The sequence below is a fragment of the Sinocyclocheilus rhinocerous genome, unplaced genomic scaffold, assembly GCF_001515625.1.
Source record: "Sinocyclocheilus rhinocerous isolate Xijiao unplaced genomic scaffold, SAMN03320098_v1.1 scaffold137, whole genome shotgun sequence".
Classification (NCBI taxonomy): domain Eukaryota; kingdom Metazoa; phylum Chordata; class Actinopteri; order Cypriniformes; family Cyprinidae; genus Sinocyclocheilus; species Sinocyclocheilus rhinocerous.
In genome coordinates, this window is record NW_015633537.1 from 552,838 (window position 1) to 580,565 (window position 27,728).

The following is a 27,728-nucleotide window of genomic DNA, read 5'->3' on the forward strand; positions in this document are numbered from 1 at the left end:
TACTTTTACTATCTAATCAATCTCAGCATGCGTTAATTTTGTGTCGCTATATGTTTGCCTCACTAAGGTTAAATTATGCCTACGTCTTTCTTTGGCCTGCGCTCTGGAAGTGATCTGTTAATTCTGCAGAACTTTCATTAAAACTGAAACTAAACTATATAAAAACGAAATAAAAATGCGTTCACAAAATAAAAACTAAACTAAAACTAACAAAAAAATGAATGAAACTAATAAAAACTCAACTGAATTTTATAGCAAATTTGAAAACGATATTAAAATAAAACTAATTTAAAAATTAAAAACTATAATAACCTTGGTCTCTAGCGGCCAGTCGATGAATTTCAGTTTAAGTCACTTCCGTGTTGGTTTCAAGAGAGAGACCAGAAGGTTGCCGCTTGGGGCACACGTGCTTTGTTTACGAATGACTGTAATTTATTAACATTCACGTTTAACTATCAAATCTGATGTTTACGAAGCATTTGTGAATCCGGAGGTGAGTTTTCAAGAAGGTCTGTTTTATGCGCAAATTACTATTTATTTACTATTTTTTCACAAGTTTCACGAATGAGGCCCTATGTTATTATTGCATTCTGTTAATGTACAAAAATACTGAGGTGCAAATAGTATCTGCCAGTATAAAGTATAGATAGTATAATTACTATTTACACTTAAAAGCTCCAGAAAAGCATTGTTGCAATCATGTGGTGTAAATCCGGTATGATGGAGAATATCTACAGGTGTTGATAATGTCCTTCAGGTTGTGATCATAGGCTGTAACCTGTCAGTGTAAATCCTGTATAAGCTAGAGGTGTTTCCAACAAATAGTACCCTATGATTCAAAACCTTGATTGTGCGTGTGTGGGTGTGGGGGGGCCCCGACAAGACATTGTGCCCAGGGGCCTCTGAATTCTTAATCCGGGCCTGTCCGTAGCGCGTCCACACACGGAGACAGTGCATGACAGTGCATGCCACGCAAATATTGCGTGGCATCAGACAGTGCATGCCACGCAAATATTGATTTGTCTTTCAAGACTTGCGTTTTAACTGACAAACTATAAGAAAATATGTCAACATGCCCATCTTTGTGAGTATGCTTGCAAACATCGCTGGCCATGTCTTAAGTGAACGTAAACAGTGGAGAAAGACAACGCATGTGTATCAGTATCAGTGTACTGGATGTGTGAATTATGTCTTAAAGGAACAGCAGACTATCCCTGCTGTTTGTGTTTTTAATGTTAAACAACAAAATATAAGGAAAACACTCACTTCTCTTGACTGAATAGCTTTTGTAACTTTAACAAGGATTGGTATTTAATTTAAACAGTGAAATATGCACTGTTATTTTACATTTGTTTACTTTTAAATTTCTGTGCCTGACACTAAACACTGTTTATTTTATTTGTATCTTTGCTCTATTGTATTTATTTGTGTTGTTGCATTTAGTTTGATTATTTGTTATTATTTTCTTTATTTTTATTTGACCATAGTCCTTTTTTCCCTAAACATAGTACATACCAAACCGAACCGTGACCCTAAAACAGTGAACCGAACTGAAGCGTGCGCAATCTGAACCATTACACCCCTAGTACAAAACTATCCACCGATTGGTAAACTGTTTAAACATTTACATCCTCAGCAACTTGGATGGTAAACTAAGTAGCCAGAAAGTTGCAGATCTATTGTAGGCTGATAAATAGAAGGTTGTAGGTTTGAATCCCACAAGGAGCAACTCATGAATTATCATAATTGCACCTTTGGGCAAGACACTTAACCTCAGGTTTCTCCAGGGGGACGGCCCCTTTAATAAGTGTACTCTTTGTATAAAAGTGTCAGCTAAATGATAAAATAGCAAAAGTGCTACCAGATTTTTTTTTTCCAAAAATAGCACCGTTAGGCCCCAACAGAGGTTTCTGAGAAAGTGCACTCGCTTCACCTTCAAAACTTCACATTTCTGCAATACACTAAATGCAGTTCTCATTTGGCTTTATTCCCACCTTTAGAAAAATCTTTCTTTCTAACACAGCACAATGCATATGTTTGAGAGAAGTAGATTAGCTCCAAAACCTAGTGAGCTGCCTTATAGGTACTTCTGTGCCCCCTACAAAGCATTTCTCACATATGGTGTGTGCGAGACGTAAGTCGGGATTTCAATACAGGTGGTATGAGAGGAGTGATGCAATATTCTCATAGAGCTGTTGACCTAGAGTATGACATCTTGTACTCCATCTAAAACTATTTTAAACAGAACTTGCTAATTATTTCATAATTGTTATACATGCAGTTTTAATGACTTTTATAATTTAAAAGACTACATAAAATATTTGTACAGTACATTTAAAAATTTGTCACACCAGAGGAGCATTTGAAATGAACCAATACAGGCAAAAAGGTTATTAAAAATATAATAAAGCTAAATGAGAACATTATTTAAAAAAAATAAAATAATACTTTCTTATAAGAAATAATAAAAATGTTACTCTAAAATCCTGATATTGATAAATAAAAAGTCCACATTGGACACATTATTTGTCAACTTTACTTAATATGGATTAATATAGATGGCACACATAAATGAGTAAAATTTTAATAAATAAAAGACTGAATATTGTAATTTATTATTTTATTTTTCAGTATTGAATTACAGTTTTAATATTTGAATATATATACCTATTTCTATATATATATTTCTCATGCTTCTCTGCCATCTTGAATATATTTCACTCAGCTCATCCCAGTGGATTATGGGATTGCCTTCTCTATGAAGAACACTTTAGAATACAGTATTAACAAAAAAAAGTGGGGAAAACACAGCATACCAAAATAATAGTATGTCTAAATAAAAAAGTATATAATAAATTTTAAAAAAAATTAATAAATAAAAAGTAGGCTATGTACTTGATGGACATTTTACAATCCCATGAGGCCACAGGATAGGAGTCATGAAATACAATACAAACAGCTGAAAAATGAACAGCCAGCTGACACACGGACATTTCTTTTAGAGCCTTAAAAAACAGAAATCTTCTGTATGTTGATATTGGTCTTAAATAATAACCAATCCACTTGCCTTCATTGTGGCTCAACACCGCCACAACATTCACTGTCAGAAATAGCAGGTCCTCGATGGAAGCCTCTTTCTCATTATCTCGTAATTTATTTCACTGATGAAGGCAGGAAGCAGAGATGTTTGAAACAGCAGCCACATCTGAACAAATAAACAAGAACAACATTACAGAAAAAAAACTCTCAGTGTGAATCATTTTTCTCAATTCATTCTGGATAACCTGAGAGCTGAAATGAGAAGTCTGTGAGCTGGCCTTTCCACACAGCCCTCTATGCAGCATTTTTGCTCACTGTCTCTCTCTCACTCACATTTTCCCACTCTACTTCTGCCTTCTGTTTGGAGGCCCTGTGCCCGGTTGCATAAAGCACCTTAAGTTTTTCCCTTAAGTATGAGACTTAAGGCGTGATTTCCCCTTACCTAAGGGAATGACTTAAGGGTGTTGCATATAATCCCTTAAACACTTCCCTTAGCAAAGGGAAACCGTTAAGTGTTTCACGACAGCGACACAGGTTTTGACATTAAAAAAATCGGCTGTTGCCATGGTCACGTTATTTGTTAATGCAGATAGCGGTGTAAGTTTTCACAGAAAACAATATAACATGGATAAGGAAAACAAAAAAGAAAACCAAATATGAAAGAGAAGGACCAGACGAGACGGAAACTCAAATTGATAATTCACTCAAAACTGAAAATTCTGAAAAATAATTTACTCACCCTCGTGTCAGTTTAAACCCATAAGACTTTTATTCATCTTTGGACAACAAATAAAGATGTCTCATAATTTCTGTCCATGTAGAGGTTTTCAGGTACTAATGTGAATAAATATATATTTAAATGCAAAGAGACAAGATAGTCTATGCATGACGTTTTATTCGTATCCAAAACGATGTGAACATTAAAGCGCTAAACACTCATGCAGTGTGTGTTTCATTCATACTCGAAGCCGGAGGGCGCTCTCACGCTGAAAGTCCAAACCGGATTCATAGAAGTAGCCTATCTAATAAGCATGGAATATAGATAAAATAGAGTGTGACGCACTCACGTTTGAGCTAATTAACGTTATGTGCTGTATGTAATTTGATCAATGTTTATATGTGAATAAATGCGTAAATTAAAATCTGTTTAACATATAAAGAGGCCGATCATGACTTGTAGAAGACTTCTGTGTAACACTTAAGGTGACATTTTCCAACCCTTATGACGTTATGTACTGAAATTTGATCAATGTTTATATGTGAACAAATGGGAAAATTAAAATCTGTTTAACATAAAGCGACCGATCATGACTTGTAGAAGACTTTTGTGTAACACTTAAGGTGCCATTTTCCAACCCTTATGTTATCCTTAGGAAAATTACAGTTAAGGGGCTTTATGCAACACTTATTGGGTTTAAGGAATACTTAAGAGAAATTCTAAGGGTTTATGACTTTTCACCTAAAGAAAGCCTTAAGTAACATTTAAGGGATATTTTATGCAACGCCCTTAAGTGTAAGGGAAACTTAAGGGCGATCTTAAGGGAAAATTACAAGACAAAGGAAAACATGAAATTGCATTATATGACCCCTTTAAGGAAGAAAGGCTACCTATTTATTTTAAGAGAATTAGCTCAATTATGCAGTTTTATTTTGGTGATGATTGTTAGTTCCCAGCATGCTTTGCATATGGCGGAATATGGAGAGTAAATATTGAAATTTTGTGCTATTTTATGTGTTTTTGAGTGAAGGGAAACATCTGTTAATGTTTAATGTTCAGTTATATTTCACATTTGAAAGAGTTTCTGTTATGTTGAAGTTTCTGTCATTACCATTGTGCAGAAGAGTAGAGCTTAGGTTAGGTTGTGGATAACTGCATAGACTAACACTATGACGCATGATGCTTTGTTCAATGAGCAGAAACTTTGCTAGCACCAGTGCAGTTACAAGTTTTTTCCTACTTGAGCTGTCTAACTGTATACAGTCTTTTAATTGAATAAGATAACTCAAAATCAAATGCAAACAGGCCTTACTGAAAATCACAGACTTTTGAGAATCAACTTAAAGCTGCAGTCCATAAGTTTTGCCTCTTTGTCGCCATCTCTGTTAGAGGTTGAAGAGCACAATGTTCTTGTGTACACTGTGAAAAATAAATCATCTTGTAATTTTTATTAAAAGAAAATTAAGGTTAAGCTACCGGTGTAAAAATTAAGCTATCTAGTGCGTTGTGATTGGCCGAATACCTCAAGCGTGTGACAGAAATGTTACACCCTTACCAGGTTCCTCCGTAAAATGCACTGCACACACTCGAATATTTGGGTTGTACTGTTCTGGAACAGTGTTGTAAATAAAACTTAACCACTGATTTCTAGTTGTGTGCTCTTTTGGAAGGCCAAACAAAGTAGTTTGTCTTTCGCAACGAAACACACAGTGTCTCCACGACATGACGGCAAAGGCAACAATACTACAGCGAGAATAAAAGTTACGCCTTCTTTCTTTGCGTATACATTTGGGCAGTGTTATGCAAATCTTCCCACACAGTGACGTAGACATGTAGAGGGGTGTTTGAATGAGTCGTTTTAGGAAGGCGTGGGTGAGCGTTCACTTTTATAAGAGACTTTAATCTTTGTGACTTTACAGATCTTCTGTATGTACGAACAGTTTTTAACACTCCAAAGACAAAGGAAAACATGAAATTGCATTATATGACCCCTTTAAGGAAGAAAGGCTACCTATTTATTTTAAGAGAATTAGCTCAATTATGCAGTTTTATTTTGGTGATGATTGTTAGTTCCCAGCATGCTTTGCATATGGCGGAATATGGAGAGTAAATATTGAAATTTTGTGCTATTTTATGTGTTTTTGAGTGAAGGGAAACATCTGTTAATGTTTAATGAATGAGCACATTTCACTAATAATATTAAACTTACTGTGTCACAGATTAAATAATTTTGCAGATTTTACATGGTTTATTCAGGTAAATTTCATTAAAGAAATCAAGCTTTAAAAACTACTCAAAATGTTAAGTGTAATATTGTTACCATATTTTTTTTGTAGATAGCACATAAAACATTTTTTACAGTGTAGTGTGCCAGCCGATCACACAGTGCCTCTGCCTCAAACGTGCACATTTCTGCAGTTATGCTGAGTCGATTCAATCCAGCAGGCTCTTCTGTCCCTATTCACAAAACAAAGAAACACCTATGAATCCTCCCCATTCATAAATCACCACCCTAATAACTTCCATTCACCAAAAACAACCCCCATGGCCTCAATTAACATAACAAGCTAAGCCTAAGACATTTCGCCCAATTTATCCATGCTGAGAAAACAAGTTTCCTGTCCATAAGGAAAGAACCATTTCACAAGCCATTCTAATAAAATTGATCCCCTGCAATTCATTCACTGCCTTTTCTCAAAAGTACAGTGGTCCTTAATTCTCCTATTTATTTATTTTTCTTCTGAAATCATAGGACTCCCTTAAACTTGATTTCTTAAAACAGTCTTTTAAACAACACCATGCCATGTATCCACCTATTGTCACCAACTACTGTATCAAACATTTTTTCTCCTTTTTTAATATTTCCAACCCAGGATCATTGGAAAAACATGCCTGTAGAGACACTTCTTCAAAATTATATTAAGTTGCTTCTTGCACATTTCGTGTCAGAATTCTAAAGTGAACTGTCCAGTGAGTGGCTAAAATGTTCAGTTTATTCCGAAACAGATGAAAATTAATCTGCCAAGTTGGTTGTTGCACTTGTCATGGCAGTTCGGAAATGAAATATACAGTGAGTCCAAAAAGGTTAATGCTTTATTGTGTTAAAAAATAACATAACATACCACCTACACTAAACCATACCCTAAACCTAATGAACAGTGTTAACAAAAGCAAAAGTGAGTTGCTGTAGCAACCATGCCATTTTAACTTGCTTTTAAAGTCTTTGAACTTCTATGCTTCTATACAATCATGCACTATGGTAAGTGTTTTGAGATTATAACACAGTATTGTGCAAGGAGCTGCATGAAAATAAGTCTTTATTAATTGATAATCTGCCTCTTCAATCATAATTGCTATGAAAAATAAATATAAGTTGTTGGACTTTTACTGCCACTAGCTGTCATTTCAGCTTGAAACTGCAGTCAGTTGTATGTATAGGTACATTTTGCAAAAATATAGCAAGAGTCAGGTTTTTCCAAAGAGCCTAGGTTGAATATCTGGCTGCTATTCAGAGGTTCTGCATTGATGAATGGGCTCCTGGAAACTGTTACCAGCCAGCAGCTGGCTCCGAGGACCCTCGAGTAGGAGTTCAGCACCATGAACCTCTGTGGCGGACTCTACATGATGCCCTGCCTGGGGTTGGCTCAACCAGCACATCCTTTAAGCTTCCAGGCCCCACTGAGACCCCGAATCCTGCCCTTCTGTCAAGCACAATGGAGTGTTTTAAGGATTAGAGGCATTCTAAGGACACACCGGGGGAAATGCCGTGAGTCAACTTGGATCATAAACCACCCAAAATCTATGAGCCCCTAGGCAGCGTCTGTCCCAAGTTCTGCCTTCACTCTCCATAACACACCAGTCCTCAGAAGATCTGAGCTTCTGTATAATGCACAAAGCATCAGAGCACCTCAAGGCTGGTTATGGATTTCTTTAACCAGTGAGGGCTTCAGCATTTCCTTTTTAATTGTACAGGTGGATTTAACTAGAGGAGCTAATTTATTGCAGCTTTAAAAGAATGTTAGCACTGAACAACAGTGGTAAATGATGCGTGCAAGTCAAGCTTCAGCTGTTGAATCAAAGCTCCTCCAAAGATACCGAGCGCTCAAACTGACTCTTAACTTAAAATTTAATTATAAATGACCAGGAATGGCCTCCACCTGCCTCTATCCACAAATAATTGACTGCCCACCATGAGCATTAGTTATTCATTGGTTGCCTAGATTAATCGCACAGTTTCATTTAAAAAAAAACTGAAAAACCTCATCAACTTGGTTGGGGGTTTAATAAAAAAAAAACTGTTGCCCTGTGTTGTGCCACTCTACCGTTTGAATATGATTGAGATTTAAAGTGGAAATTGCCCTGGAGAAAGAGACCCGACTTCCTGAGAGCGGGGGAAATAAGCAAGCCAGGAGATGCAATTCATCAGGTAGAGTGGCCTGCTCACTGAGCGCTACAGTTATCCAGCAAAAACACACAGATTTAGAGGCAATGATAACACAACAGTCGGGTCAACAAAGCAATACTCATTTTTTTGTCTGGATCTATAAATTGACTCAAACAGTATACATTAAAAATGCTATTCATTTGTGAAATGACTTGAAAGACTTGAGAAAAACAAATTAAAACCTCTTCAGTGCTTAGTAGTATTTAAACAACTTTTTCCCCACATATCAGTGTGATCAAGCAACATGTGGTGCAAAAAACATGCAGAATTTTCAAAAAAAAAAAAAACTTTATGGACCCCTGAAGACCCTCACGATTGTATGGCAAGGTCAATAAGCATCTTAAAATGATTTGACCTTTTAATGACAAGGCAAGTTCAAGTTTTAAAATGTCATTGGTGGGACTCACCAAAAACGTAACATTTATGAATGAATTAATTCATTATATTTACAAAAAAAAACGTAAAAATGTATTTACAGTAAACACTTAAAAAAATTAAATGTTATATAAAAACATGCTACTTTATTTGATACACCACATGACATTTTTAGGGTCAATAAATTTATTATTGAAAATGCTATAGCCTAAAAGTTTTTTTCAAAACCATATAAAACCAACATGAATATAAAAGACTACTTTGGCACATGCAAACATGCCAACTACATTTTTAAAAGATTATTCATTCTATATCTCGGACACTCATATATGTCATTGACTCAGTCGTGTCATCTACGGTATGATGCAGCTAAAGTGTTTTTTGTCACAGATGAAGGAATGGTCTACACGACACGCTATGTGGTTTTCTTCAGAGGGCAGCCCAAACACACGTATTGTTTTACATTTTTGGCAAATCGAGAATGAAGCCTTTCAAAAAACCTAATGATGCATCTGATGAGCATCCAAAAATGAAAAGCGGTTACAGTTCTACATGAGCAAAAGTGAATGTTGCTCCTATCAGTTCAGTGCGGTGGGGAGTGAATGAATCGGGAGCCAGTGGAGTGGCACAGGATGAGTGGGAGGTGCTGATGAGAGGAGATGAAGGAGGAGGAGAGGTAGAGCTGAAACGCAGCACGCTTACAGCATCCCTCCTCACACCTCTCAGACACACACCGCTGTGAGGAGTGAGCTTCACTAACAAGAGCTGCATAATAACACTCAACACACACATATAACACAATGTGTGCACTGAAAAGAAAAGATACTTTGGACCAACTCTAATTTGTCAAAAACCAAATGTAGCCTATTTTTCAAACTATATTTATGGTTTGGTTCAAACCTTACATTTTGATGTAATATTAATCCAAAATATTTATTTTTGCAAAGACAAAAAAAAAAATCAACTCAACCTGTGAAATCCATCTTACTTTTTTCCCAAATTCTGTTTTTTTTTTTCCAAATTCCATTTTTTCCATTTAAATTTTTCTGGATTCCATTTTTTCCCCCATTTAATTTTTCTAGAATCTGTTTTAATGGTTAAATTAAATGTTATTAAGCAAAAAGCATGTCTAATTAATTGAAAGCATGAAACTTACATAATTTAACAGCACTTTACTAAAAGTTTAACGAAAATTAAATTTTTAAGGCCCTATGAAATATGTTTTATTTTTCTGGCAAATAAATTCTGGTAAATAATTTTTCTAGTAAATATTGCTTGAAAATAATGTTTTAATAATAATTTTATTAGTAGCAGTAGTACTATCATTACATTCAGTATTATATTTCTGTTACAGTTTCTTCAAGTAAAACTGAACTTTTATTTTGACGGGTTGCTCTGAAGACCATCGAGTTGCTGTTTGTATGTGATATGATGGTAAAATGCTCATGAAGTGACTCTCAGATGGTTCTAGCGATTATATTCATGTGTTCATGTGCTGATGAGGCGGCAGAGGCTGAAAACACAGTGAGCATCATGTACGCTTCAGTATGCGTGTAAAAGAAGCTGTGCCATTCATTCATACAGAACATGTAGGATTCATATTTAAATAGTGTTTTTGCGGCTTAATATTCACAGACACTAGTCCATATTGTGTTTTGATTTAAGTTTACTGACCTACTTTTGATTTATTCATTCAAAATTTGGCAAATTCCATGACATTCCGTGGTATACAGTAAATTCCATTTTTATGACTGAATTTACAAGTGAATACAGTTCAAAACAAGCAGCTTTTTACTTCACAAGTCATAACTAATGAACTGGAGTCAATGCAAGTCAATGTAGTAACTGTTTGGCTTTTTACAACTTAATTTTAACTAAATTACAGTATCTATAATATTAAACATATTGTTATTTGATTAAACAATGTTTAATTTAATTTGATTACTATAATAAAGAGATTAATGTTTATTCTGATGTCTTTTTAAAATATGCAACATATTTTCTGTTATGTATTAAAACACATAGGGACACATCAAAAAATAAATAAATAAAGATAAAAACCCACACGAATTTTTGCCATCAGTAAAACTAGCCAGTATACATCAACATTCTGCAGGTGTCAAGCGAAAATACTATTTAAACAAACTTGCTTCTTTTAATTTTCTCTGTATGCAGTGTTATTTGTTCTTAGACAAACTGAATAAAACAGATTTAAACCAGAAACCACAATTTTTAATTAGACCAAATATAAAAATGCACTAAATGACAAAAATGTCGTTTCACTTTTTCCAATGTGAACTGATCCACAAACAGAGACGCTCAGGAACAAACCTGCACTCTTAAAACAGAACAATTCCTTTGCGAAGTTTCTTCTACATATCCGCATTGACAACTTGGACTGGAAATAAGGACGCACATCAAAATACACTCTCTCAATCAGTCACACACATGCTTTCACACCACATCTGGCCTGTCCTCACACACTGGGTGCCAGAAAATAAGCCGGATACACACTGTGCACATCAACACAATCTTCATGGACACTGATACACTCTCCCAGCTGTCAGCTTCCTCCTGCGCCCGCCTCAACACACATACACAGACATACACTTGTAAGTGGACACTTGGCTTTACCCACTAACGTGTAATTTCAGGCACAGATGCGCAGGGCGACCAGACACACACACACACACACACACACGCTCACACACAGACACAGACCATAAAATCAGTGATAGAGAGCGCATGTGCTCACATAGCATATGTTTAATGACACTTACACTCATGTGCACCCCAGCACTCCGCTGCATAGTCAGACGACACACAAACGCTACTGTTAGCACCGATGCAACGCACACAGCCTCTTGCAAATCGCTTCCGTAGGAGAGCGTTTGCCAAGAAAATAAATGTATATGTAATCGGAAATGGTGGTGTTATTGGCCTCATCTGCCCTCCGCTGAACAATCCGTGACTCTTTGTTTGACATGGTCATTATTAAAGGTCAATGGGAATTGCTGTTAACATGACAAAAAGCCTGTCGTAGACTTTCAATCTTTGACATGACTGCCTCGAAACACACGCACGGTTTGGATTGTTTTACAGGTGACTCCCGCCACGTGGCTTTAAGTCATTTGTCGTGGTAATGTCTGTTTGCTTGCATGTCACAGTGTGTTGTGAAACATAATTAATGAAAGAACAGAGAGACATGGGAACTGGTAAGAATTAAAAATCATTGCAACTTCATCGAATAAAAGGGGAAAATGGCAAAAATAATACTGAAGGGAGTATAGTTCACCCTAAAATGTAAATTCTTTCATCAATTGCTCACCCTCACGTCAACATTCATTTATCTAAGAAACACAAATGAAGATATTTTAAATGAAACCTGAGAGATTTCTGTTTCTCCAATGAAAGTCCATTATACCAAAACGTTGACGCTTCAAAAAGTTAAATCAAAAGATTAGGAGCAAAAATGGTAAACAAGGAAGCTCAACCATACTTTTTTTTTTTTAACAAGAGAAGAAACCTCATTGGTTCTTGTAGAAGTCACATTTGAGCTTCCATTTACCATAATTGATGTGCTCTACCCTTAATTGCATTGTATGTACAGTTTTAGTGTTCTTTAAATCTTTAAAGTATACTTTAGTATATTAAAGTATTCCAAATGGAATATTGATGAAAAACACTACAACATATTAAAAATGTGTACAAAAATTGTACACATCAAATTGTACAAACTCAAAAATTGAAACAATTTTGTACATTTTGTAAGCAACCTTGTCATTTAGAAATGAAATTCTGAATGTCAAAGCAGGTCTTACTACGTTTCATGACGATGAAGTCCTCCTTTGAGGTGTAGCCACAAACACCAGGGTCATATTGCATCAGGCAAAACTATTTGATTATTTAAAAAAGTGTCCCTTTAAAGGGGTCATATGATGCGATTTCAAGTTTTCCTTTCTCTTTGGAGTGTTACAAGCTCTTGGTGCATAAAGAAGATCTGTAAAGTTGCAAAGACTAAAGTCTCAAATCCAAAGAGATATTCTTTATAAAAGTTAAGAGTCAGCCACGCCTACCTAAAAACCATTTTTATGCTCTGAAAGTGTAAACCCATTGAGCACAGTACAATCAAGTACAATTTTAAACAGCCCACTTCACCTGAATTCACCCTACTTCATTTTCAAAAGGCTTTGTATGTGTGATGATCAATGTTTATATGAATAAATTAAATCTGTTCATCATATAAAGTGATCCTCTTCAGATACTCGGATTAAACCGCTCGATTCATAATGATTTCTTTTACACCTTTATGAACTTTTTGAAGCTTGAAAATTTATGGTTGCATGGACTTTCAACCAAGGAACAGGAATTCCTCCGTTTCATTCAAAAAGCCTTCATTTGGGTTTCAAAAACGACCAAAAGTCTAATGGGATTTGAACAATAAGTAAATGATGTAAATGGTGAGTAAATGATGACAGACTTCTAGTTTTTGGGTGTGCTTTCTCTTTAAATGCAGCATCTGAAAGCATATTTATCATAAATTCAGTTCACTGTTTAATCCTGAATGGTCAGAATCCCGAGCGAGGCCACACCCATCGCCTTACTGTTGCTTGAAGATTTCCTATTGAGCCCTTCGGATGGGCTAATTGAGCATGCAAAGTACTATGCTATTAGTATATTAGACTCAAGGTAATCTCTCTAGGTACCTTTTGTGCAGTTGCCCCTAATTACCACGTGCGGTAAGAAGAAAGAGCTGATAAAAGAGAGAGAGAGGTGTCTGACAAAGCGAAGGAAGGAGTTCATAGTTCCTGTACTTTTAATGAAAGTTGTTGGGAAAACTTCACTTAGGCAACTAAGCAAAAAAATGCTCTGTGTCAGAGTAGCACAGAGTTTAAATCAATGCATCATTTCATAAATGCAGCCTTGCGTTGTCCTATTTCTTTGAAACAGATGACAGTTGTTGCCCAATGAGACAGTTTCTCTCATGCTCAGCACACCATCCTTTGAGTTAACCAGCAAATTATGGCAGTAATAACACAAGAACACCCTCCTCTCTTCAATCATTGAGACAGTGTAACTAAACATAGTAAGCATTCCTAAACACACACGTATAAAAAATAAACAGGATAGGTAAATATAACTAAAAAAATGGAAATGCTGGACCCTAAAGCACCATACCATATTTCAGATATTAATAATTAATGAGATGGAAACTACATGGCAAACAGTTGTTACAATCAGATGGTGATACACAGATACTGTACACACTTTGATGTAACATAACTGCTCATATATGCCTACAGCAATATTACTGACGCACCAACGTGCACATCTGTGCATCACATGCTTGATTACACTTACAATCTTTCCCCATCTCTCATTCTCTCTCTCTCTCTCTCTCACACACACAACTGGACTGAAGATGAATACTTTGAACAACAAGTACTTTGAACAAACAATCTACACAACATGAATATTTGTACTTCATCAACTACATTTATCACATTTTGAAAACAATAAAAATGAGGATTACAATAAAAATATGAGGATTACAAATCAAATCAGTGTAGAAATAAAATATATTTTGCAGGGTTCCCCCCACCAAAAAAAAGTCTAAATCTGTCATCATATACTCATGTCATTCCAAACCTGATTGACTATACAGGTGCATCTCAATAAATTAGAATGTCGTGGAAAAGTTCATTTATTTCAGTAATTCAACTCAAATTGTGAAACTCGTGTATTAAATAAATTAAATGCACACAGACTGAAGTAGTTTAAGTCTTTGGTTCTTTTAATTGTGATGATTTTGGCTCACATTTAACAAAAACCCACCAACTCACTATCTCAACAAATTAGAATACTCCATAAGACCAATAAAAAAAAGATGTGAAATTTTGCCAGCATATTTCAGATTCTTTGACAGAGTTTATTGAGATCAATGATAAAGGTGATGTTTCTGACTCTGTGTTATGGGAAACTTTTAAAGTAGTAATGAGGGGACATATCATTTCCTATGAGTCAGCAGCAAAGAAACTTAGACAAAAACGCTTAGTGGAGATAGATGCCCGTCTTACCCAACTGGGAAAATTATATAGGGATACCGCAGACTTGTGTGTCTTAAATTATATTATGTCATTTAAATATGAATACAATACGATTACTTTGGATCAGGTGAATAAGACGTTGCTAAAAATTAAATAAAGACATTTCGAGATTGGGGATAAACCAGATAAACTATTAGCTCAGCAGTTAAGGGGTCCGTATGCTAGCAGATCAATTCATCATATTGCTGATAAGGATGGTAAAATTGTGACTTTTTATTATTAAAAAATTAAAAGGACATTAATAATCGCTTTATGGAATTCTATGCAGATTTGTACAAATCCAAGACATCTGTATCTTCGGAAGCTATTGTAGTATTTCTTCATTCGCTTTCCCTTCCAAAATTAAGTGAGGCTGACCAGAAATGTTGAATGCTAACATTACTATTCAAGAGATTACTATTCAAGAGATACTGGATGCGTTTAATGCCTTCCCCAACGGGAAGGCTCCTGGCCCTGATGGCTTTTGTATCGAATTTTATAAGCAATATGCTGGTAAAATTGCACCCCTTATGTTGTGGATGTTCAATCATTCCTTTTGTAAGCAGAAATTTCCTCCTTCTCTCTACTTTGCCAATATTTCTTTACTTCTTAAGAAAGGCAAGGATGAGACTAATGTGTCCTCTTTTCATCCAATTGCTCTTCTTAATACTGATTTAAAAGTGTTCCCCAAAATTTTGGCAACTAGATTAAACCAATGCATTTTAACTATTATTCACCCCGACCAGGTCGGCTTTGTCCCTAATAGATTCTCCTTTTTCAATGTCAGACGTTTTCTAAATATAATCTATTCCAAACAAAAATCTCACTCTAAATTGGTAATTATTGCATTCGATGCAGAAAAAGCTTTTGATCAAGTGGAATGGAATTACAGGTGCATCTCAATAAATTAGAATGTCGTGGAAAAGTTTATTTATTTCAGTAATTCAACTCAAATTGTGAAACTCGTGTATTAAATAAATTCAATGCACACAGATTGAAGTAGTTTAAGTCTTTGGTTCTTTTAATTGTGGTGATTTTGGCTCACATTTAACAAAACCCCACCAATTCACTATCTCAACAAATTAGAATATGGTGACATGCCAATCAGCTAATCAACTCAAAACACCTGCAACGGTTTCCTGAGCCTTCAAAATGGTCTCTCAGTTTGGTTCACTAGGCTACACAATCATGGGGAAGACTGCTGATCTGACAGTTGTCCAGAAGACAATCATTGACACCCTTCACAAGGAGGGTAAGCCACAAACATTCATTGCCAAAGAAGCTGGCTGTTCACAGAGTGCTGTATCCAAGCATGTTAACAGAAAGTTGAGTGGAAGGAAAAAGTGTGGAAGAAAAAGATGCACAACCAACTGAGAGAACCGCAGCCTTATGAGGATTGTCAAGCAAAATCGATTCAAGAATTTGAGTGAACTTCACAAGGAATGGACTGAGGCTGGGGTCAAGGCATCAAGAGCCACCACACACAGACGTGTCAAGGAATTTGGCTACAGTTGTCGTATTCCTCTTGTTAAGCCACTCCTGAACCACAGACAACGTCAGAGGCGTCTTACCTGGGCTAAGGAGAAGAAGAACTGGACTGTTGCCCAGTGGTCCAAAGTCCTTTTTTCAGATGAGAGCAAGTTTTGTATTTCATTTGGAAACCAAGGTCTTAGAGTCTGGAGGAAGGGTGGAGAAGCTCATAGCCCACGTTGCTTGAAGTCCAGTGTTAAGTTTCCAGAGTCTGTGATGATTTGGGGTGCAATGTCATCTGCTGGTGTTGGTCCATTGTGTTTTTTTGAAAACCAACGTCACTGCACCCGTTTACCAATAAATTTTGGAGCACTTCATGCTTCCTTCTGCTGACCAGCTTTTTGAAGATGCTGATTTCATTTTCCAGCAGGATTTGGCACCTGCCCACACTGCCAAAAGCATCAAAAGTTGGTTAAATGACCATGGTGTTTGGTGTGCTTGACTGGCCAGCAAACTCACCAGACCTTAACCCCATAGAGAATCTATGGGGTATTGTCAAGAGGAAAATGAGAAACAAGAGACCAAAATATGCAGATGAGCTGAAGGCCACTGTCAAAGAAACCTGGGCTTCCATACCACCTCAGCAGTGCCACAAACTGATCACCTCCATGCCACGCTGAATTGAGGCAGTAATTAAAGCAAAATGAGCCCCTACCAAGTATTGAGTACATGTTCAGTAAATGAACATACTTTCCAGAAGGCCAACTATTCACTAAAAATGTTTTTTTTATTGGTTTTATTTTATTGGTTTTTGTTAAATGTGAGCCAAAATCATCACAATTAAAAGAACCAAAGACTTAAACTACTTCAGTCTGTGTGCATTGAATTTATTTAATACACGAGTTTCACAATTTGAGTTGAATTACTGAAATAAATGAACTTTTCCACGACATTCTAATTTATTGAGATGCACCTGTATATCTTCAGTGGAATATACATTAGTTTTTGTTTTTTTTTTCACAATACTCATAATACAGGTTTGGATCAACAAGAGGATGAGTAAATGATGAGAGTTTTCATTTTTTGGTGAACTATCCTTTTGATGTTTAGGTTTTTTTTATTATTATTATTATTATTATTATTAACAGACAAGAAAAAAAGTTATAATAATTTTTGTTAATTTGCAATAATATATGGAAATTATACAGCAATGTATATATGCTATGCAGCTATGTATAACTCCGGACAGCTAACACAAAAATTATTGTATGTAGTTATTTGTTTATATTAAACCTGTTCTAACTGATGCTTCTAAGACCATCACAAGTCAACATAACCTCATATCAGCTACCTGTAGCTAGATAATGTTATCTTGATGTCATATTAAAATCAGGAGAATTTGAATCAACATTTAATACATCACAGAGGCTTAAAAACACAAGTAAACAAGCTATATATTGTGCAAATGTATTTCATTGTAACAAAATGTGGAAATGCAATTTGTTACCAGTTTTATTCTAGCATTACTTTGTGAGTAACTATGAAAATTAATGATAAAATGATCTCTCTCTCTCTCTCTCTTAAAAAAACATCTCACAAACATCAAGACAGTGCAGACACAAAAACATCAAGATGACTGACACAATGTAACTTATAGGCTCATAAATTATTGGACAATGATTGGACGTTTAAGTTACAATTGTTTACAGTACAGCACATTGGATCGCTATCTCATTAACCGTTACTGGAAAGCCTTTGCAAGTACAAAGACACTCACACAGACAGACACTTAGAACAGAGTGCAACAGCCAGGTTTTTAAAAAAAATCCCATTCATTTTATCTATAAAGGCTGGAGTACACTAAATGACTTTTAAAATCAGAACAGATTTTAAAAGAACTGGGAATCATACACTTACCGACTTTGTAATAGTCACAGAGGAAAAAACTGACCATCATACACTAAACGACTGAGGATCATACACCACCAGACTTTTAAGACAGACCTATTGTGAGCTATGAGGTTGTTAATCCATGGTATATGCTTTTGTTGAAGCAGTCAGTGCATATTATTTCAACATATATTTTAAATAAACGTGGAATTCCTGGTGAAACACTACATTATTCTTGATTCACATCTCCACCAATTAGAGAATCATGACAAGAAAACCGTGCTACAAGACCACTTTAGAGCCTGCCAACTGTGAATGATATAACAAAGTCAGTCTCCCTACGCTCTCAAACTTAAATATTTCCATAAGCTTATTTTTGCAATAAACCAAATATATTGCTTCCAAATATTTAATCAACATCTTTAAATTTCTTAAAATTCATCTTAAAATTCGATTGTCACAATGCTACATATTCATTCACTACAGAATTGTACCTTTGTCTTTTTGTCCAATTTTCAAATACTTTTTTTTTGCTTCAAATCAAAGTTTGTAATGCTGTGAATCACCTGGCCGGTTTGGTTCATGGCTTATCACTCTTTAAGGAAGACTTTTAAAAATCCCTAAGGAAAAAATACTTCTGGTGAAAAAGTGGTCTGTACACTCTATTAGGAATATTGAGAAACTAGTATGTACTGCATATCAAAAACATCTGTGAAACTAAAAGTTATCAAAGAATCATTTCTGTTCTTGCTTTGATCTAAACAAAAGTAATCCATCTATACTAGACCTGTGTCGGGGTAAAAGCATGCCCTCTTTATTTTTCTCCTTTTTGTCTATTACCATACTGGACAGAAGTCTGTCAGTATGATCAATCAGCACCTTGAATACATACAGCCCAAAATGTCTCCTCACTCTGGACTACCATTATTCATCATTATTCATTAGTCATTTCACTGCCCCCCTCATCTTGTTTCATCCAACAGTTGCTGTACACATCTCTGCACCTCTCCACTTCACAGAAACAGCATCACAAAACATGTCTTATCACTAGAGACCTCCCCAAGGGAAAACATGGCCTCACTGGCTTGATCTTCAGCCATTGTTAGTTCACATCTGTCAATAGCGTTTTATGGACTTGTCTTTGATTGGATATCGGAAACGAATGAATCAAGAGTCGTTGCGAGCCTGCATAGTGTCGGCAAGCTCACGTTAAGCTGTCAGGTGAATTGTGTATGGAAGCGAGGGAAGTCTTGCAGGGATTTCCGTGGTAACTGTACAGGACCGCAGTTGTAGTTAGACTAAAATATCCGTGGTTACGGTAACCGTGGAGATGACTGAAAAGGAGGACTCGGCTTCCTGTGGAAACTCATGGCTGATTAGAACAGGATGCCAGTGACTGCTACACTTTCTGTGTTAATGTTTCCTCTTAATATGCTAATATTTCCGGCTTCTTGTTAAAAAAACACTAACGTTTCTGTTTTTAGAACTTATTTATTGCCACAATGGATCATAGAAACACTCTCTTCCTTTTATTCCCCTCCTCCTCCTCCTCCTCTTTCCATTGCTCCTTTACTACCACTCGACCTCAGCTGTGTAACAATAAGGTGATGTTCACACAAAACACGTTTTTGCGTACTACTGAGCTGCTTGTTCATTGTTTTTCTATGTAAACATGCACTAGATGGATATATGTGACCATTGCACTCACGTTTCTCGTCTTTTGCTGCATCACATGCAAGAAACACTGTTCTAGAAACTAATATCGGCAATACCGATATTATGGAGTAAAAAGTCTGATATCGATATATCGGCCGATATTCTTTATGTGTATATTATAGTACAGTACCAGTCAAAAGTTTGGACACACTTCCCATTCGTGTAAACAGAATATATATAGATAAACATATTTTGCAATGATCACTCAAATGTGGTGATCAAACACTTATAATGGCGTGGCAAAGACATGTAATGGAGGCAGGGTATTTAACAATTTAACAATCTGCAACAAACTATGCTGACTTAGGAAATGTGATGTGACCGATGTGATAAGCATGAGTGGCATGGCAGTTTTAAGGGACGGGGTTAAGGTTATATTGGATTTACAGGTGCATCTCAATAAATTAGAATGTCGTGGAAAAGTTCATTTATTTCAGTAATTCAACTCAAATTGTGAAACTCGTGTATTAAATAAATTCAATGCACACAGACTGAAGTAGTTTAAGTCTTTGGTTCTTTTAATTGTGATGATTTTGGCTCACATTTAACAAAAACCCACCAACTCACTATCTCAACAAATTAGAATACTCCATAAGACCAATAAAAAAAATATTGAAAGGGAAACATATGGGGTCATTGTTTATTAACTTTACAGTGTTATATATTTCACAAACTAGTTAGCAACTTACTGTTAAGACAACGCTTGACTGAGTCGTGAAGAGACCTCCTTAGTGAAGTGAAAGGGTTGGCTGGTGTCAGTGACCTGGGTCGCCAGTAGCAATGCGCTCTGCTGGACAAACTAAGTAATTGCACTATTTACAAGCATTTTATCTGCGTTATATGTTCTGTAAACAAAGTCACATTTAAGTGAATGGGGGATACTGAGAGGGGAGTTGGATGCAGTTTTGGGCACGCTGGACTCATCAACACAGCTATGTGAATAAAAAATAAGAGAGAGGGAAGTAATCAGATGAAGAGGCTGATACAGAAATGCTGAAGAGAGGGATTCAGCAAAAAAAGAGATGTTAAAAAAGCAGCAATACTCTAGAGTCTGAAAGCCCAAGGGAGGGAACGATAGAAAGGATAGAGAGCAAAGGTAAAGGAGAAGATAAAGAATCAATGCGCAAAGAGGAAAAAGAGAAAGAGGAAAAGAGTAATGCAAACGTTGATTCAAGCTGCTCTCATCTCTCTGTCTGAGCCCTCCAACCATGTTCAGTCTCAGATATTTAATTCCTCTTTTTTCGCTTTCTTCCTCTCCTTCATTTCCTCCTCTTGCTCCCTCGTTCTGTTTGCACTGTATTTCTCTTTTCACCATCCTTCACTGCATTTCTATGTCTGAGTCTTCTCCTCCCCATCCAGCTTCATCTGTATCCACCCCTCTGCTACATCCTCATCTTCAGTGCATTATAGTTTTTCACCTGCTTTCATTCTGGCTACTCTTTCATTCTTTCACTCTCCTTCCTTCTTTATAAGTGCACTCCCCCTCCTTCTACAGTAAACCCTGGAAAGCAGCTGTAAGACCAACTGCTGGAGTTAAGCTATATTGACACGTTAACATTACTGTGCGCATTACAGTACTGCATTGTGTGTGTGTGTGTGTGTGTGTGCAGTCCTTGGTGATTTGCGTGCCCAGTATCCACAACATGCCTTGTTCAATAAATGTACTTTTTTGGAGGTCATTATCTTTTCACACCTCTCTCTTTTTACCTGCAGGACCGGATGTGTATCTATCTCACAAGATCTGAAAATCGTCTCAAGACGGCAAATCAGTACAGCGTGAAGCTTATGAAAGGTCACAACATGCCGTTAGTGCACTAACACATATAAATGAACTAAAATGTATGATGTATGCCAGCACTGATCTAAGGCCTGTCTTGGTGGACATTAAGACTTCACATTCCCTCTGCAGGACTCCAGGCTCCATCATAACAGCTTTAATAAGTTCGGCGCAAAGAGGGAGTAAAACTTATTACGGAATATGAAGCAGAAGCCCCACATAAATGATTTTACTTCATCTAAACGCCAACGGTTTGATTCATATCGCAGGAGGAAAATTGTGGGCCCATGACGGGCTCATATGAAATTAACATAATGAGCGCTGCTCATAAATCTCACTGATTTCTTACCCAACTATTAAAAAGAAAATGGCCAGACTTGGAGAAATGACAGCAATTGGTGTATCGAGATATTTCAAGTCTCCTTCGTCTCATTTAAATGTTTATAAATATATAAAATAAATAAAATAAATAGGCCTACTCGAAAATTAACACGCTATGCTATTTGAATAAGCTCGCATGGCACTGAAACAACGAGAGTATCAAACACGCATACACTACGAGACACTGATAATTGTGCTCAGGAAAATTGATAAATCCGCAGTTTACATACACAACTGACGAGCAGCCTGACAGCGCAGCACAGCGACGCGATCATTAGCTGCACCGAAGCAGCATTTTAAACGTGTTTCAATATTCAGTCGCTTCACAGTTGTTGTTTTTATGAAAATCACTAATTGTGCCCACAGACTGCGCGTCTCAGTGCCGTTTCCAGGCGCGTGCGTCTTCGCGTGTTGCTGTAACCCCTGCGCGTACCTGTGCAGTGAGAGTGCAAGAAAAGTCGAAGTATGTGCCGTTTCACTGAGGAACAAGTGGCCTTATAAGCACTGGCATATGTGCACGCGTGCAGCAATGACAGAAGGGTCAAACCCCCGCGCGCGCCGGCCGTATTCATCTCTCTATCGCGTGCCATCCATCTTTTCCCACATATAGCGCATCAAAGTCCCCTCACCCGGAGCCGGCAGTGCACTGTCAGTGCCATGTCTCCTCGCTCCACGCAGTCAAGTCCGTGCAGAAACACAGCAGTATTCATTAAACTGTTACTTACTGTGTTTTTCACGCGCCTGTCCCCCCTCTCTCCTTTTGGCCCTCCATTCTCTTCACATCATTCCCCTCGATGTATCCTTTTTGCGGCTTCTCCGGGGAAAATACACCTAAAATATATATCCTACATGTATTCAATTTTCGCGAGCTCTCTCTCTCCACCGATCTCCCGCTCCTTCCGTTCTCTCTCCCTCCGCTCTTTTATTAAAATTCAGTATATGCGCCTCGTCACCTAGCAACCGTCAACCCTCAACCTCCCTCTCTCTCGCGCGCGCCGGACGCTTCTCTCTCTCTCTCCATCACTGGCGACACGTGTTGAATGCTAAACTTAGCGGTGTGGAATAATATTAATAACTGGGTGGCTCGAGGTCTCTTCCTCTCAGCCCTCTTCCTCCCCATACACACACACACTCGCAAGCACACACCTCCTCCTTTTGCTCACGCATATCATCATGCAATATAAATATTTACTAGCGCCACTCAGTCCTCTGTTGCATGCCCCCCGCAGCCCCTTCCGCGTCTCTCTCCCCTCCCATCATCCCGTGCTGCGAATCAATGGTGCCGTATCGCCAGTTCTGCTTCTCCGAGCAAAACGGAGAGGTGTGCGTCCGTCGGGCCGTCCGTCCGTGTCACTAGACACGCGTGTATCATACAGCAAAGACACGGGGAAAAATATGCACCGACCGTGTGCGTGCATGCGCGCCAGCGCGTGTCCTGGAGTGAGTTAGCGTTGCTCATGCCGGGAAAATGATCGGTGGATGGAGTAAGTAGCTTGAGCTGCAGTAGGGCTATCAATGGAGCATCAACGTGCCTTATTCATTTATTCATTTAAGTGATTTTATTTTGTTTCCTTTTTTTTTTTTTAAGAGCTTAATAAAATATTTTTTTCTGCCGTGTGAGCTCTCTTTTTTACATCTGTGGTCCTGTAGATGTGGTGACTCGTCAATCGATTAATAAACCAATAACTCAATAGCCCGTGATTAATACTGACACTCTGTGTGTTTCATTTAGTGAGCTCAGATGATAAATGGTCAAATGTTTTTTTGCAGAAGGTCACTCCTTACTGAATCCCAGCGTGACGCAGCGCTATTGATGAAATATCATTCAGCCATTTAAAGCGCAGTCCTTTCCAACCCTGTTCCTGGAGGCCCCCCAAGGCTACACATTTTGGGCATCTCCCTCATAACATATCCATTTAAAATCATGGAGTACTCTACTAATGAGCTGACGAGTTTAATCAGGTGTGTTTGATTTGGGAGACATCCAAAGTGAGTACTGTTGGGGGCCCTCCAGGAACAGGTTTGGGATCCTGTGTTTTAAAGCATAAACTACTGATCTGTTTCCTCATCTCCTCCCAGCATCATGTCTGTGCAGGAGTACGTATTGGATATAACAGTCAAAACACTTAGTCATTCAATGCAAGTCCATTCATATCCATTTCATACTTATCAGTTTTTATTATTAGGTCCTCAATAGAACAGAGGCCAGTGTTAAGTTATAGGATAAATGAGCACTAGAATACAACTTAATACACTAAGAAATATTTGAGCTTTGCAACAGTAAACTTAGTTGCAACCTAACCCTATCTAAATAATTACAGAAGCACATATATATGAGCAATATTGCCCTCAGCCAAAACTTGCACTGGAACAAATAATAGATTAATGAGACCAAAGACTGCCAGTTAGATTTACCCAAAACAAATTATATCTCGTGTTTAACCACTATAGAGACATCAGAGCCAGCGGCAAATTCCAGAAGATCTGGCCGAGGTGAGGCTGCTCTCGGTGGGTTCATGAGCGCTGAATGGCCGCTGAAGCCCTGGAGCTCACATCTCCAAAAACATCTTAGCAAATTTTCAAATAGACATTATCTTTATTAACAAACCGCATATTTGAAGACACAAAAACAGTATTATTTATAAAATTGTTGTGGAATTGGGTGACCGCCATGACACTCGCTGTGAGAAATATGGAAAGCGGAGTGATATAAACAGTGAAACAGTTGGAGTTCTGTTATCACTAGAATATCACACTCCTCTCAGCCAATCAGATTCGAGGATCAGAAAGAACCGTAATATGAGTAAATATATAAAATTCCTGTTTGCTGTAATAGTTTTTACCAATTTAAATACTGTTTGTCAATATTCATTTAAACATTTAAGTGTACAAATAATTTTATAATTATGTACCTTATTTTACCTTAGTTTCTTCTGTGGAATAAAAGATATTCTGAAAAATGTTTGGAAACTGAACAGTTTTGGACTTCCACTGTACAGACAAAAACATTTCTCAAAATATATTTTTATGTTCCACAGAACAAGTACAAATGATGATAGTATTTTCAGTTTTTGTTGCAATGAAACAGAAATAGTGACAAATCTTTACATCCCAAATTAGAAAGAAGATATTTCGGAAACTGTCTCTATAAAATGAAAGTCAGTGGGTCCAACATTGATTTGGACCCCATTGAACAGAAATTGGGTGAACTACCTATTTAGGCCATTTATAGGGGCTGGTGCAACCTACTCAATCACCACAATGATTTTTGCGAGAGAGCAAGGGGACCAGTGTTCTAGTTGTCAGGTTGCACATACCCACATATCATTCATCAGTCTGATTCCCATTGGGCAGTGACAGATGTCAGTTGAATGGTTTGCCACATAAACTGTCAAAGCGAATGAGTGTGATTTTGAAGTGAGGGCATGTTAACAAGTTTCATTCAGTGGAATTTATGTTCACACCCTTTGCACCCTCTCGCTCGCTCTCTTTGTATATGTGTCCTGTTGTTTGAGTTATAGCTCAGAGCACAACAGATGAGTAAACATTGATAGTAAATCCCATCAAATCAGATTGGGGAACGCAAAGGCTACGCTTCCTCCTGCCCTCGCTCTCGATTCCTCTTTTTCGCTCTCTGCTGGCTTTACTTTCATTCTCTCTTCGTCTACTCACCAAGATTGATTAGAGTTGATAAAGAAAAATCCCATTTAATCAAGTAAATAGTAGATGGAGGAATCGAGCAGCAGTCCCAGAGGCATGCGCAGGGCCTTATAGGAATCATATTGAAGGTTCATACAGGCCTTGGGATAATAATACGGACTACGACAAGGCATCTGGCATTAGTGTCGGATAAAACAAGCAGATGCAAGGGAGAAGTGCAGAAGAAGCTAATAGGAGAACTAAAGAGAGAGACTGCCTGAGGGAAGATGGAGAGAGTGAGAGCCCTATTCAGCAGTGCCACGCAGACCTTCTTTTCACACTGGGACACCTCCACGACGATTGAATTTTTTCTCGGTCCGAGCTGTAATAGAAAATAACCAAGTACTTTTGCGCAATAGCTGTCAGCGACCTTCTGAGAAGAATAGGGCTAATCCTTTACGGTGCCCTCGCAAAACGGCTCCGTTCAAATCCGCTACATTTCATTTCTTGAATAAATTTTCTTCCTCTTAAAGATTTTTTTCCTTGCAGTGAGACTGAACCCTGTCCCTGACTGGGCTCGTGTTAAACGTAGACATGAAATTAAGCTTTCAGCACAGAAAAAAAGCTACAGTACGTCACATTCGTTTTCACAGACGATAAAATGATGGGCATTGTAATCCCGAGCTAATTAACGTAACAAGCGCAAATGCACATCACCGTTTTCAAGTATCCGCATTTGTGAATATCTAAAGACTTTGTATGAATAATTCTTTTTTAAGGCTCCTCGCTTGTGTTTGTACGGTATAGCTGGAGGGTTCAGACAGAGCTGATGGAAGCCATGAGAGCCTTCAGTCCCTGAGGTAATTTCTCTGATCACTTATAATTCCATTTAAACTACTACTCACACCGAACAGCTTCATCCACGGCTAATGATGGCATGATGCCGCATGTTTCAAGACCTCTCTTTCTCCTTCTCGAGAGGTATTGAACAGGGTCAGATAGAGATTCGATGAGAAGATTGAAAAGCCCTTCATCATCCAGAACACCGGGGGTTTGGGCTTTATCCCAGTGTGTGCTAAGTTCTCAGATATATCAGTTAAAAGGCCCAACCAATCAGTGCTCTCAGCTGGCTAAGAATGCAGCTCTCCAGCCATTACGAAATGTACATTGTTCTGTCTGCTCTACTTTATCATGTTTAAGGAATATTCAGGTTTCGGTACTAGCTCAATCCACAGCATTCGTGGCATAACGCTGCCACAAAAATGAATTTCCACTTATTCTTGACAACACAAATCTGTCTTACAGAAAGAAACTTACAATGGAAGTGAATGGTGCCAATACGTAAACATTAAAATACCCAATTTCAAAAATACAGCAACAGAACAATATGTGTTAACATAATTTTAGTGTGTGTACAGGGGATCCTTTTCTGTGTGAAGTTGGCCAACAATGTAAAGCCATAAACCCTAAAACTACTGTAAAGTTATGAACGTCTCGGTTACGTATGGTAACCCTCGTTCCCTGAAGGAGGGAACGGAGACGTCACGTCGGATGACCGACGAAATTGGGATCTCGCTTAGAGAGACCAATCTACTTCGAGTGTAAACTAAACGAGCCAATGCACATTGGCATGCGATTATTGCATCCAGCTGCTGCTGATCACAGCGTGAGTATAAGTAGGCAGCAGATGCAGCGCATATTCAGGTTTTCGCTGAGGAGCCGAGCCGGTGACCCGGCCGCTCAGCGGTGGTACAGGAGCTGTGGCGACGGGACGTGACGTCTCCGTTCCCTCCTTCAGGGAACGAGGGTTACATACGTAACCGAGACGTTCCCTTTCAGTCGGTCACTCTCGACGTCACGTCGGATGACCGACGAAATTGGGATCCTACCAAAGGGCCACAGCTACTGCCCCTTCCAGTGTCCTGTGGAAGCCACCTGCGCCCCTACTTTTTGGCGTAGGCCAGGGCTTGCACAAGAGGACCAGCTACTGCTGCTATGGCACTACCCAATAAGTAAGACTGGATAACACTGGGAAAACGTACCCGTTCTACTTGGAACAGGGACGTTACGGAAGCTCCAACCTTCCCGAAGGAGGTTTCGGAAGCAAATACACATATGAACATTCCTTAGGTGCATATGGAAGATTGGAGGTGATTGTAACCCTCTTGGAATGGCAGAAGTCTGCCGGGGAAA

At 37.9% G+C, this 27,728-nt stretch overlaps 1 protein-coding gene across 1 annotated transcript in view; it reads right to left on the minus strand.

The window, feature by feature from the left end:
• Positions 1–22,805, minus strand: part of LOC107744308 (uncharacterized) — a 79,517-nt gene extending 56,712 nt beyond the window's left edge. The window contains exons 1-2 of the mRNA XM_016557880.1: positions 22,622–22,805; positions 3,068–3,205 (exon numbers count right to left, since the gene is read on the minus strand). Coding sequence (XP_016413366.1) covers positions 3,068–3,073 — 6 coding nt within the window. The 5' untranslated portion in view covers positions 3,074–3,205; positions 22,622–22,805. The remainder of the gene's footprint in view (positions 1–3,067; positions 3,206–22,621) is intronic.
• Between the last annotated feature and the right edge of the window lie 4,923 nt (positions 22,806–27,728).